Source organism: Geotrypetes seraphini, chromosome 12 (assembly GCF_902459505.1).
Source record: "Geotrypetes seraphini chromosome 12, aGeoSer1.1, whole genome shotgun sequence".
Lineage (NCBI taxonomy): Eukaryota > Metazoa > Chordata > Amphibia > Gymnophiona > Dermophiidae > Geotrypetes > Geotrypetes seraphini.
In genome coordinates this window covers 58,770,768-58,783,001 of record NC_047095.1, presented here as the reverse complement: position 1 = coordinate 58,783,001, position 12,234 = coordinate 58,770,768, and the positions used below count along the sequence as shown (strand labels likewise).

Below are 12,234 nucleotides of genomic sequence, written 5' to 3'. Positions count from 1 at the left end.
TGCTGAATTCATCAGAACCTGTAATGCTTTTAGCTTTATTTTGGCCAATCCCAAGAATAGCAAATTACAATAGTCTACTCTACATAGAACCAAGCATTGGACAACAGTTCTAAAATCGTAAGTTCTTTCCATCAGACCCGCAAGAGGCTAACTCACCCTCCAGTTCCATCAATGAGCTTACTTTCAACGTAATTATAGATATCCTGGAACTCTTGTTCACGACATGGTAGAGATTCAGGCACAGCAGAGACATGAAGCCTGGTTCAGACAAGAAATGAAAATAAGCAAATCAACTTTATTTCGTACAAAAATTCTATAAGCCTATAAGATGACAAGCAAAAAACAAACAAACACAAAACAGAAAGCAGGATAAATTTGAAATTCACAGGCTAATAAAAGGTTCCCCTGAACATGTCATGCCATATTTTCAAAAGGCCATTTATAGAATATATGCACTATTCTGAGGTTGGTACTTGATTGAATTTTTTTTTCTTTATTTGTTTTGTTGCTTGGAAATGGACATTGTGGCCCTGATTCTGTATAGGACGCCCAGGAGAGGTGTCCTATACAGAATTGGTCCTACACTAAACCCCGATTCTGTAACCGGCATCCATGGTACAGACACCGGTTAGAGAATCGGGTTAAATTAAACGCGGCCGCTATACTTATGGCAGCAAGGGATCTCCCTGCTGCAATAAGTATAGCGACCGCGGTCGCGGCCGCGGCCGCTGTCCCATCGCCGACAGGAGGATGCCCAGTCCTCCTGTCGGAACCCCCCTGGAACCCCCCTCCCCCCCAAACTGGTAATCGCAGGCAGGAGGATGCCCAGTCCTCCTGCGATTACCAGTTTGGGGGGGAGGGGGGTTCCAGGGGGGTTCCGACAGGAGGACTGGGCATCCTCCTGTCGGCGATGGGACAGGCGGCCGCGACCGCTATACTTATTGCAGCAGGGAGATCTCTTGCTGCCATAAGTATAGTGGCCGCATCTACTTACAATGTAGACCAGCATTTTGCTGGCCTACATTTTAAGCGTCTCTTCCTCTACTAGGGAGACGCGTAGGGCCGCCTAGGTTCGCCTAAGGCCCTTAGGCGAGCTTAGGCGTCTTGCGGGTCTCCCTAGGCTCCCGGAGGCGCCTTCAATATAGGCGGCCTGCCTGGGGAGCATTTTTTTTAAAAAACGTGCATCCCGATTGACTGATTAGACAGCTGTAGGACGCCTACAGCGGCCTAAAATCGGGACGCACTTTGGAGAATCAGGCCCTGTCTGTTTGTTTTGTCTTCACACTGAGAAAAGCACTGTGCCATGTGCTATTGGTTTGCTTTTACACTGGAAAAAAAAAGCACTAAAGGCTCCTTTTATGAAGCAGCATAAGAGCATTTTACTGCGGACCGGTGAGGTAGATGCTCTGACGTTCACTGAATTCTTATGAGTGTTGGCGCGTTTACCTCGTCGGGATAAAATACTCTTATGCTGCTTAGTAAAACCCAGTGTGATATTCTGAGGTTCATTGTTCTTTCCCTTCCTATTGTTTTTTTTACCATAACTGTCTTCTCTTCTATCAATCAAATTGTATTTCTTTTCCCATCCTTTCCTCGTGTTTTATTATGTTTGTAAAGTTAGTCTTCATTATGTTTTGTAAGGTTTAGTTCTCTGTTTTCGTTGCCCCCTTAATTTTGTAATTTTACTGATGTGTTCATCGCTTAGAATTTTGAATAAGCGATCAATCAAATTTATAATAAACTTGAAACTTAAACTTGATATGTTTTCATATGATAACAAACTAAATTATCTGGACTAAAATATCACTGGTGTTGAGCTGATTTTCGGCTTTCTGTGTGCAATGCAGAGCCCAGCATGCCTCACAAGTTGAACTTTTAATGATGTTCTTTCAATAGAAAAAAAAAAACCCAAAAACCCCACTACAGGCTTAAAATGTCTATTTACCCATAAAATCATCTTTCTGCTTTGAGTGGGAAGATGCAGGGTTGAAAATTAAGACTGCAGGGATGGGATGGGGGATGAATCTTTGTCCCCACACTATATTTAATACGAAAAGCACATTTCACATCACCAAAATCAAAAACAATAATGTGCTAGGCCAGGGGTAGGCAATTCCGGTCCTCGAGAGCCACAATCTAGTCGGGTTTTCAAGATTTCCACATTCAATAGGCATGAGATGGATTTGCATACAATGGAAGCAGTCCGTGCAAATTCATCTCTTGCATATTGATTGTGGGAATCTTGAAAACCCGACTGGGTTGTGGCTCTCGAGGACCGGAATTGCCTACCTCTGTGCTAGGCTTGCTTATGGATAGACCAATGCCTGTATATATAAACCTACACAATTAAGCCAGAGTGAACCTGGAGCCAGTAGGAACTGATGTGGAAAACTGGAAAGGCCTAAGAAGAAACAGCGGAGCAGTTTGAAACTGACAGGAATACATAGCTAAGTTGTTTCTTTTCATACTTGCAGGACTTATAATTAAGGTTTAAGTTGAAATACTTTCATGTGATACGGAGTGACTTTAACCCTGAGATGTACACAATTGAAGAAGAATTTTTTGTATAATAATAACAACAGTTTATATACCACAGGACCGTGAAGTTCTATGCGGTTTACAATGATTAAAAGGTATTACAGATTGAGTGGAATAAACAAAGTTCAGAGTTAGTGAATAACAATTCGAAGATCATTTGTTGAGGACTAAGATTGTATAGGTCAGTTACCTAAGTACTTCAGGAACAGATGTATTTTTAGGCGTTTCCTGAATTCCCTATAAGTAGTAGGCACGAGCAGTTGTTCCAGGTCTTTACCCCATAATGCTGCTTGATGAAAGAAAAAAAAAAAAAGATTATTTTGCTTTACACTCACTCCATTGAGTTTCTTGAACTTTGGAGATTATTAAAAGTGGAGGTTCTTTTGAACCTATGAAGCCAAACTGAGGGGTTTTTTCCTCCACACTTTTTCTTATGTTTCTCCTTCTTCTACTGGATTGTGTAAATGTATAAGGTCAGTACTGGGCAAGCTTGCACAGCCTGTGTCCTGTATATGGACATTCAGTTGAGGGTGGGCTGGGGAGGGTTTTAATGGCTGGGATGGTTAAGATGGGCTGGAGTGAGCTTTGATGGAGACTCCAGTAGATGGAACCTAAGCACACTACCAGGCAGGGCTCTGGGTTTCTGGCCCAGAAATATCTAAGAAAAGGAGAGATTAGGTTCTTACCTGCTAATTTACTTTCTTTTAGCTTCTCCAGACCAGTAGAGGTTAACTTTACGAATGGGTATATATCTAATCATGACCAGCAGGTGGAGACTGAAAACAAAACTTTGGGACAGTATATCCTAGCCCCTCCTCTCTATTTCCCTCAGTCTGCCGAATAGCCAAGCAGAACCAAGAACTGGAAAACAACAGAGAGAAAAAACAATACTCCGAAAGGAGTAACAAATAACATACCCAAAATGCTGTTGGAAAATGCAGAGGAGAAATTCCCGAAGGAAGAATGTCCCCACAGCTCGCCAGCTAAGCCAGCCGAGCCACAGCCGCTGTTCTTCAATTCTCCCCGGCCCTAGAAAAATACTAGAACCCGCAGCAAAAACCAAAAACTGCCCGCGCAACAGCCCCAACAACAACAACAACAGACAGGGTGGGGACCTCTACTGGTCTGGAGAAGCTAAAAGAAAGTAAATTAGCAGGTAAGAACCTAATTTCTCCTTCTTTAGCACTCTCCAGACCAGTAGAGGTTAACTTTACGAATGGGACGTACCAAAGCAGTCCCTCTCACGGGCGGGACCCCCGAAGGGCCGATACCAATACACGCTCACCGAACACCGCGTCCCGACGCGCCTGCACATCAACCCGATAATGACGAACAAAGGAATGCAAGGAAGACCAAACCGCAGCCTTACAAATATCCACTGGAGGCACGAGCGACGACTCAGCCCAAGAAGCCGCCTGACCCCGAGTGGAATGAGCCTTGAGAAACTCCGGAACAGGCTGCTGTTTCAGAAGATAAGCGGAAGCAATCGTCTCCTTGATCCAGCGCGCAATAGTAGCCTTAGAAGCGCCCGCTCCCCGACGAGGACCCGCCAGGAGGACAAAGAGATGATCGGACTTCCGGAATTCCTGGGTCCGCTGCACATAAGAGCGAAGGACCCGACCGACATCCAACTTGCGCAGCTGCCGTTGCTCAGAAGAGCCCTCCCGACCACCCAAGACCGGGAGAACCACCGATTGATTGACATGAAAAGGAGAAACAACCTTCGGCAGAAAGGAAGGAACAGGCCGCAAGACGACCCGCTCCCTAGAAAACTCCAAGAAGGGAGCCCTACAAGAGAAACCCTGCAGCTCAGAAACACGCCTAGCAGAAGTAATGGCCACCAAAAAGACCGCCTTCAAAGTAAGGTCCTTCAAAGAACAGACGTCCAAGGGCTCGAAAGGCGGACGCACCAAAACAGAGAGAACCAGATTAAGATCCCAAGAGGGAACCGAGGGCCGTAGGGGAGGCCTAAGCAACTTGGCCGCCCGCAAAAACCGAATCACATCAGGAAGAGCCGATAAACGCTGACCTGACACCAACCCTCGAAAAGCCGACAGGGCCGCAAGATGAACCCGGAGAGAAGACCAAGCCAGGCCTCTATCCAGGCCATCCTGCAAGAACTCTAGAATGTTAGGCAGAGAAGCGCGAAAAGAGGTCACTCCCCGCGCCCGACACCATTCCTCAAAGAGACGCCAAACCCGCACATAAGCCCGAGAGGTAGAAAGCCTCCGGGACCCCAACAGTGTAGAGATCACCTTGTCTGAATATCCCTTCTTGCTAAGGCGACCCCTTTCAAGAGCCACGCCGTAAGACAGAAGGGAGACGGGTCGAACATGGGAATGGGACCCTGCATCAGAAGGTCGTCCGAGAGAGGCAGAGGAAGAGGATCCGCTACCAGGTGCCTCACCAGATCCGCATACCACGGACGGCGAGGCCAATCCGGCGCCACCAGCATCACCAAACCCGGATGGTGAACAATGCGAAGAAGCACTCTGCCCACCAGCGGCCAAGGAGGGAACACATACAACAGCCCCTCCGTTGGCCACTGCTGGACCAGAGCATCCAGACCCTCGGCCAGACTGTCCCTGCGACGACTGAAGAAGCGGGGCACTTTGGCGTTGCCACCCGTGGCCATCAGGTCCATCAGGGGCTGCCCCCAAGCCTGCACTATCAACTGAAACGCCTCGGCGCCGAGACACCACTCTCCTGGATCTAGGAAGTGACGACTGAGGAAGTCTGCCTGAACATTTTCTACTCCGGCTATATGAGAGGCCGAGAGGTCCAGCAGATGGGATTCCGCCCAAACCATGAGCAGAGCCGCCTCCTGCGCCACCTGAGTGCTCTTGATGCCCCCCTGACGATTGACATAAGCCACCGCCGTGGCATTGTCCGACAGCACTCTGACCGACTTGCCCATCAACAGGGAGTGGAAAGCCAACAGCGCCAGACGGACCGCTCTGGTCTCCAACACGTTGATCGACCAGGCGGCCTCCTCCGCGGACCAGGTGCCCTGAGCCGAGTGACCCAAACACTGAGCCCCCCAACCCAAGAGACTCGCATCCGTCAGGAGCACCGTCCACTGCGGGAGATCCAGACCCACCCCCTGAACAAGGTGAGGGGTCTGGAGCCACCAACGCAGACTGCAGCGCGCCAAGCCTCGCAGGGGAACCGGAACATCCATCCCGTGCCTCTGGGGAGACCACCTCCGGAGCAGAGCATACTGGAGAGGACGCATGTGGGCCCGCGCCCACCTCACCACGTCCAGGGACGCCGCCATCGACCCCAAGACCTGGAGGAAATCTCGCGCCCGAGGACACCGGGACGCCAAAAGCAGGCGAATCTGAGATTGCAATTTGCTCACCCGGCCCTCTGGGAGGAAGACCCTCCCCAAGGAGGTGTCGAACAGCACCCCTAGGTACTCCAGACGCTGAGCCGGGACCAACCGACTCTTGGAAAGGTTGACCACCCAGCCCAGCGACCGGAGAAACTCCACCACCCGAGCAGTAACCCGGGAGCTTTCCTGCAACGACTTTGCCCGAATTAACCAGTCGTCCAGGTAGGGGTGTACCAGGATGCCCTCCGACCGCAAGGCTGCCGCGACGACCACCATCACCTTGGTGAACGTCCGAGGAGCCGTGGCCAGCCCAAAGGGAAGCGCACAGAACTGAAAGTGCCGACCCAAGATCGCAAAGCGCAGGAAACGCTGATGAGAGGCCCGAATGGGAACATGCAAGTAGGCCTCCGTCAGATCGAGAGAAGTGAGAAACTCCCCCGGCTGAACCGCCAGAATGACCGACCGCAGAGTTTCCATACGGAAAGAGGGAATCTTGAGAGCCCTGTTGACCCCTTTTAAATCGAGGATGGGCCGAAAGGTCCCCTCCTTTTTGGGCACCACAAAGTAAATGGAGTACCTGCCCGTGCCCCACTCCGGAGGGGGCACCGGAACAACTGCCCTGAGATCTAGCAAGCGCTGAAGGGTCTGGCGAAAAGCCTGCGTCTTCCCCGGAGTCTGACACGGAGAAGCGAGGAAAAAATCCGGCAGAGAGCGGGCGAACTCCAGGGCATAACCGTCCCGCACCACCTCCAGGACCCACCGATCGGACGTGATCTCGGCCCATTTGGGGAAAAATTCGCGCAGCTGAGCCCCCACCGGAACCAAAGGGGGCGCCGGCAAGGCGTCATTGTGCAGGACGGGAAGCGGGGGAACCGGCGGAGGGATTCCCTGCCCCCCGACGGGCCCCCCGAAAGGGCTGCATGCGCTGGAAGAACCGACCCCGGGAAAATCCCGGAGACTGGAAAGAAGCAGCCCCACGCCCAGGGCGATACTTGCGAAAATCCCGCAAACGCCCCCTGGCCGCACCCCCCCGAGACGCCGGGCGGGCACGGTCCTCCGGCAGACGGGGAACTTTCGAGTCCGACAGAGTCTGAATCAACTTATCCAAGTCCTCTCCAAACAAAAACGACCCCCGAAAGGGAAATTTAGTAAGCTTAGCTTTGGACGCAGCATCCGCCGCCCAAGCGCGCAGCCACAACACACGCCTTGCGGCCACGCCAAAAGCCATAGACTTAGCCGAGATCCGCACCAAGTCATATAGAGCATATGAGAGGAATGAGGCCGCCATCTCAATCTTCGCAACCTCCTGATCCACCAGAGACCAGTCGTCAGACTCTCGATCCAAGACCCGCTCCGCCCACCGAAAAACGGCGCGAGCGACCAGTCCCCCACAAATAGCCGCCTGGACCCCAAAGGCAGAGACCTGAAAATTTTGCTTAAGGATGCTCTCCAATTTGCGCTCCTCAGGGTCCCGCAAGGCAGAACCGCCCTCAACAGGCACGGTATGCCGCTTGGAAATTGCCGAGACCACCGCATCCACGACTGGCGAAGCTAACGTAGCCCGATCCCCTTCAGGAATGGGATACAGGCGAGCCATGCTGCGCGCCAGCCGAAACGGCGTCTCCGGCGTTTTCCACTGCTCCAGAATAATATCCCGAATATCCTGATGCATAGGAAAAGAGCGGGAAACGGAACGGATCCCCCGTAACAGGGGGTCCCCCACACGCGGAGTCTCCGGCGGCGCGTCCTCAAAACGCAAAACCGAAGAAACCTGTTGAATAAGGTCAGGCAGCTCATCTTTCTGAAAAAGGCGCACCACGGACGCCTCGTCACTGGAGAACGGGAAATCCGACAACCCGCCGCCAGCTTCCGTCCCCTCCAGAGAGTCCTGGAACTCCTCAGAAGGGTCCAGGTCCTCCTCCAGACCGACCCGTTCCTCCGACCACAAATTCTCGTCCCACGACACCCGCGGACGCTTGGACAAGGGAGGCGGCGGAGGGGACGTCACGCCAGACGAAAGAGGCAAAGCCGCAGGGAGCGCGGAGGAAAACCCACCCCCCGAAACCCCCTGGGCGCAACCGGGACCCCCAGCTGCCTGAAAATAGGCTCTGCATAAAGAAAAGAAAAATTCAGGAGAAAAAACCCCCGAGGGTCCCAAGGGACTCCCTGCCACAGCAGGGGACCCAGCAGAACCTTGCCCCTGCATAGTCAAAACAGGGGGAAGGTCACCTGAGGTGGAAGACAAAATGGAGGGGCCAGACAGAGAAGATGGCGGTTTTCCCGCCAAAAAAGCTCCCTCCATAGCCTGAAGCGGCTGAGAAACCTGAATAGTCTCAGCCGCTAAAGCAGGCAAGCCGGCATCAGCTGTCAAAAAATCAGCTGAGAGGGAATCCTTCGGGGAATCCCTCCGTGGGCGGTTGTGGAAGACCGGGCTTCCCCACTGCTCCAAGCCGACTCGCGAGGCACCATCGGCGGGGAGCTCTGGGCGCCTGCAGCCGCTGCCGACGGAGCTCCACCACCTCACCGACCCAAACCGCCGAGTTCAGGCCGGCCGCGAGTGCCTCGCGGCTGGACTAAAATTGTGTCCTACTCCCCCGGAGAAGGGCACAATTGCTCCATACGCGACCTAGCTATAAAAAAGTGCTGGTTACATGAAAAAATACAGTAAAATACAGTTTTCTTAAAGGGAAACAACCCTTCAGACCAGCACTACCTCAGGATTTTTTTTTTTTTTTTTTTTTTTACAGAACAGACTCCACAGGCTCTCGAAGCAATATGCCTTGCTTGACTTAGGGGGCAAGGCTTACTGCTGAGGCTCCTCTAAAAAAATGTGGGGAGGTGGAGGAAGTGGGGGGAGGGACCCCGCTCGTGACCCGCCGGGTTTGACACCCCCGAGGTCGGACGAACCCCCAAACAGAGTCCGTCCAAGCTCCGTCCGGCTAAAAACAGGGACAATAAACCCCTAAACAAATTCCAACAGCCCTACCAAGGGAGATGGGTACAGATCACTCAACACCTGCTGGAGACTGAAAGAAGACTGGGGGAAATAGAGAGGAGGGGCTAGGATATACTGTCCCAAAGTTTTGTTTTCAGTCTCCACCTGCTGGTCATGATTAGATATATACCCATTCGTAAAGTTAACCTCTACTGGTCTGGAGAGTGCTAAAGAAAGGACCTTTTAAACTAAAACAATTTATGGAGCATGTAGGGTTGGGCAGACTGGATGGACCACTCGGGTCTTTTACTATGTATATAGACGGGTATTGGTCTATCCATAAGCAAGCCTAAGCACATTATTGTTTTTGATTTTGGTGATGAATCTTTGTCCCCATGTCACTCTCTAGTGGTTGTTAAACAAGAGAAAATCCTGCTTTACTGTCGTAATGAACCAAAGAAAAAGGCAAGAGAGATGTCCTCCCAACTTGAACAAATGTCTATTCTTTAAAGTGCGTTATCATCCCAAAACAAGGATCCAGGTTTTGGCATACGGATATGCCTTCCTCAGGCAACTAGAGTGTAGACTGTTTAAACGCACGTCGCTTAGAAATGCTTTTTTTTTTTTTGCTAACTGCCGACGCTTCCTAAGCGACGCGCGTTTAAACAGTCTACACTCTGAGATAGATGGCAGGAGACTTTTACAGATTGTGAGACCTATTCCTACATTTTGCTAAAGTTGCTGAAGTCACGGGCTTGTGCAAACTGGTTTCAGTTGAGATGCTGAGATGCTACTGTGTGGCATGTGAGTTTCTCAAGGACACCAACCAGTGCTGGAAAGACAATGAGCTTTTTAACAGCGCTGAAAGAAAAATACCAGTCAGCAAGACACTTCTCCATCCGGGAACCTAGGAACTGATAAAGTGATGCCAGGCTAATGAGCTCAGGCACTGATGTACCCGTGTGAAAAATGGAAACTTCAAGAAGAAGAAAGTTCTAGAAGCTATGCCTCTCGAGGGCCCCCCAGGGAAGAATGGAGGCGTGGACTAGGAGAGGGTTAAGTAGGCATTTGATCTCTCCAATAGGGTGATATATATTCCCAGCCAGGGGTATTATCTAACACTATGACACCTTCTGTATAAAACCCCCATGCTCTGGCAGAGTTTCTTTAGAGAGACCGCACTATACTTACAGAAAAAATGCTGGCACTGTTCGTATGAGGTTTTTCTCTCCATTGTATATGTCCAAACTGATTTATTTCTGATTTGACAAATGCTGCTATAATACTAATTACTAGAATAAAAAGTTATTTGCTTTGGAATATACAATGTAATCTTGTGGATTTTTATTTTTATTTTGGGGGTTTTTTTTTCCTTCACGACGGGACTCCCAGTGAGGAAAAGTAAGCAGCTTTTTACTTCAACTCCAATTGTGATTCGTATGGAGTAACGATCAGTGTCCCCAGAGGAAGGCATATCCATATGCCAAAATCTGGATCCTTGTTTGGGACAATAAACATTTGTTCAAGTTGGGAGGACCTTTCTCTTGCCTTGTTCTTTGGTTCACTCTCTAGTGGTTACCATTATGCATTGTTAATAAGATTATATTGTGTGCGTGTATGAAGAATGAATGGAAGAAATAACATTACAATTAGTACTATTATTATGGGGCTGTTTGACCCAATCAGCTGAGCCGCTAGGACTCCCCAAAGCCACAGTTTGGGGGAGTCCAGCCAGCTCAGCTGATCAGGGATTCCCTTGTCATGACCAGCTAAGCTGGCGTCTAGTTTAAGGATGAAATGTAGACCTGCAACAAACGCCTACAGCAGGGCTGCCCAAGTCCGGTCCTCGAGATCTTTCAGGATATCTACAATGAACATGAAGGAGAGAAATTTGAATACCAAGAAGGCAGTGCAGGCAAATCTCTCTCATGCATATTCATTGGGGATATCTTGAAACCTGGCCTTCCAGTAACTCTCGAGGACTGGACTTGGGCAGCCCTGGCCTACAGTGTAGGCGTCTTGCCTTGGGGAGTTAAAAAAAAAAAAATCCATTCCAATTGGCTGCCAGACATGGTAGGATGCCTACCGCCGCCTACAATCAGGACACCCTTTGCAGAATCAGTCCCTTAAAGCATAGCACCAGCCTTATCCCTCCCTCCCTAATGTCCCCCCCACCCCACCCATGTATCCAAGGGTGCTGCTACTACAGGAAACATCAGGGCAAGTTTCTCGGAGTGGTTTACCTTAACCGTGCCTCCTCCAGTACACTGCCAGGCTTTCGGGGAGGCTGGCTTCGTTCAGGAATTTTGGGAGTAGCCAGACGGGGAGTTCTGGGTGATTTCGAAACTGGCTATGAGGAAACAAAAATATGTTTTGTGGACAGTGTTGTTTAAAGTACTTAAGTAAAAGTAAAGATAACTGCATACTTTGATACTTTAGTAACTAAAGTAAAAAGTATAATGAAACACACATTAAAAAATTTACTCAAGTAAAAGTAAAAAAAAAAAAAAAAGTTAGCACCTAAAATTTTTTTTTTTCAAATTCTTTATTCATTTTTTCATCTTACAACAAGTACACAATATTACATCATTTAAAACTTTTACACATCACTTGAAATTCTTTCTATTGTCATCGTAAATACATAAATTTATTCCCTCCCCACCCACCCTTCCCTCAAATATTTCAATCAAAAATGTCATATAAATATTGTATTCTTATTTATTGATTAACCTTTAAATATAACTTTATATCATCTCCCCTCCCCCCTATGTGTGTGTATATATATATATATATATACTGTCAGTGGAAAATGATGTCTAATCATTACAATAATTTGCCAATGGCCCCCAGATCTTTTTAAAATTATTATAATTCCCTTTCTGCAAAGCAATTATTCTTTCCATTTTGTACCTAAAATGCCATACATTTTGAGTAAAAATAAAAAAAGTACTGCAACTACATAAGCTTATGCTTTTGTTTATTAACACCCCCCTTTTACAAAACCACAATAGCAGTTTTTAGCACAGGCCAGTGCGCTGAATGCTCTGTGCGGCTCCCGACACTCATGAGCGTCAGGAGCAGCGAATAGCATTCAGCGCACCGGCCTACGCTAAAAACCGCTATGGGAGGGGAGGTAAATTTGATAATTAAAGTTGTATCACTGCACTGAGCACAGTAAATTAACATCAATTAAAATTAAATCAAACACTTAAAAGAATACTAATTGAGAAACTGTGGCACAAGTTGCCAGTGGAAATATCCAAATGACAGCCAACAACAAAATATGAGCTCAGAGTCAGTTGCAGCCTGGAACAGGATTATTACGCTCTCAAAAATTACAAACACTAGGGAACACTTAATGAAGTTATATAGAATTTTTTTTTTCACTCAACAAACAGTTAAGCTCTGGAACTCATTAACAACGAAT

The 12,234-nt window shown here is 48.8% G+C and overlaps 1 protein-coding gene across 3 annotated transcripts in view; it reads right to left on the bottom strand.

Annotated features, from left to right (window-relative positions):
• ORC1 (origin recognition complex subunit 1) overlaps window positions 1-12,234 on the bottom strand; it is a 74,858-nt gene that overhangs the window by 31,480 nt on the left and 31,144 nt on the right. For all 3 annotated transcript variants that reach the window (XM_033915994.1, XM_033915996.1, XM_033915995.1), the window contains 2 exons: window positions 11,051-11,157; window positions 157-258 (listed from right to left, as the gene is read on the bottom strand). In XM_033915994.1, coding sequence (XP_033771885.1) covers window positions 157-258; window positions 11,051-11,157 — 209 coding nt within the window. The remainder of the gene's footprint in view (window positions 1-156; window positions 259-11,050; window positions 11,158-12,234) is intronic.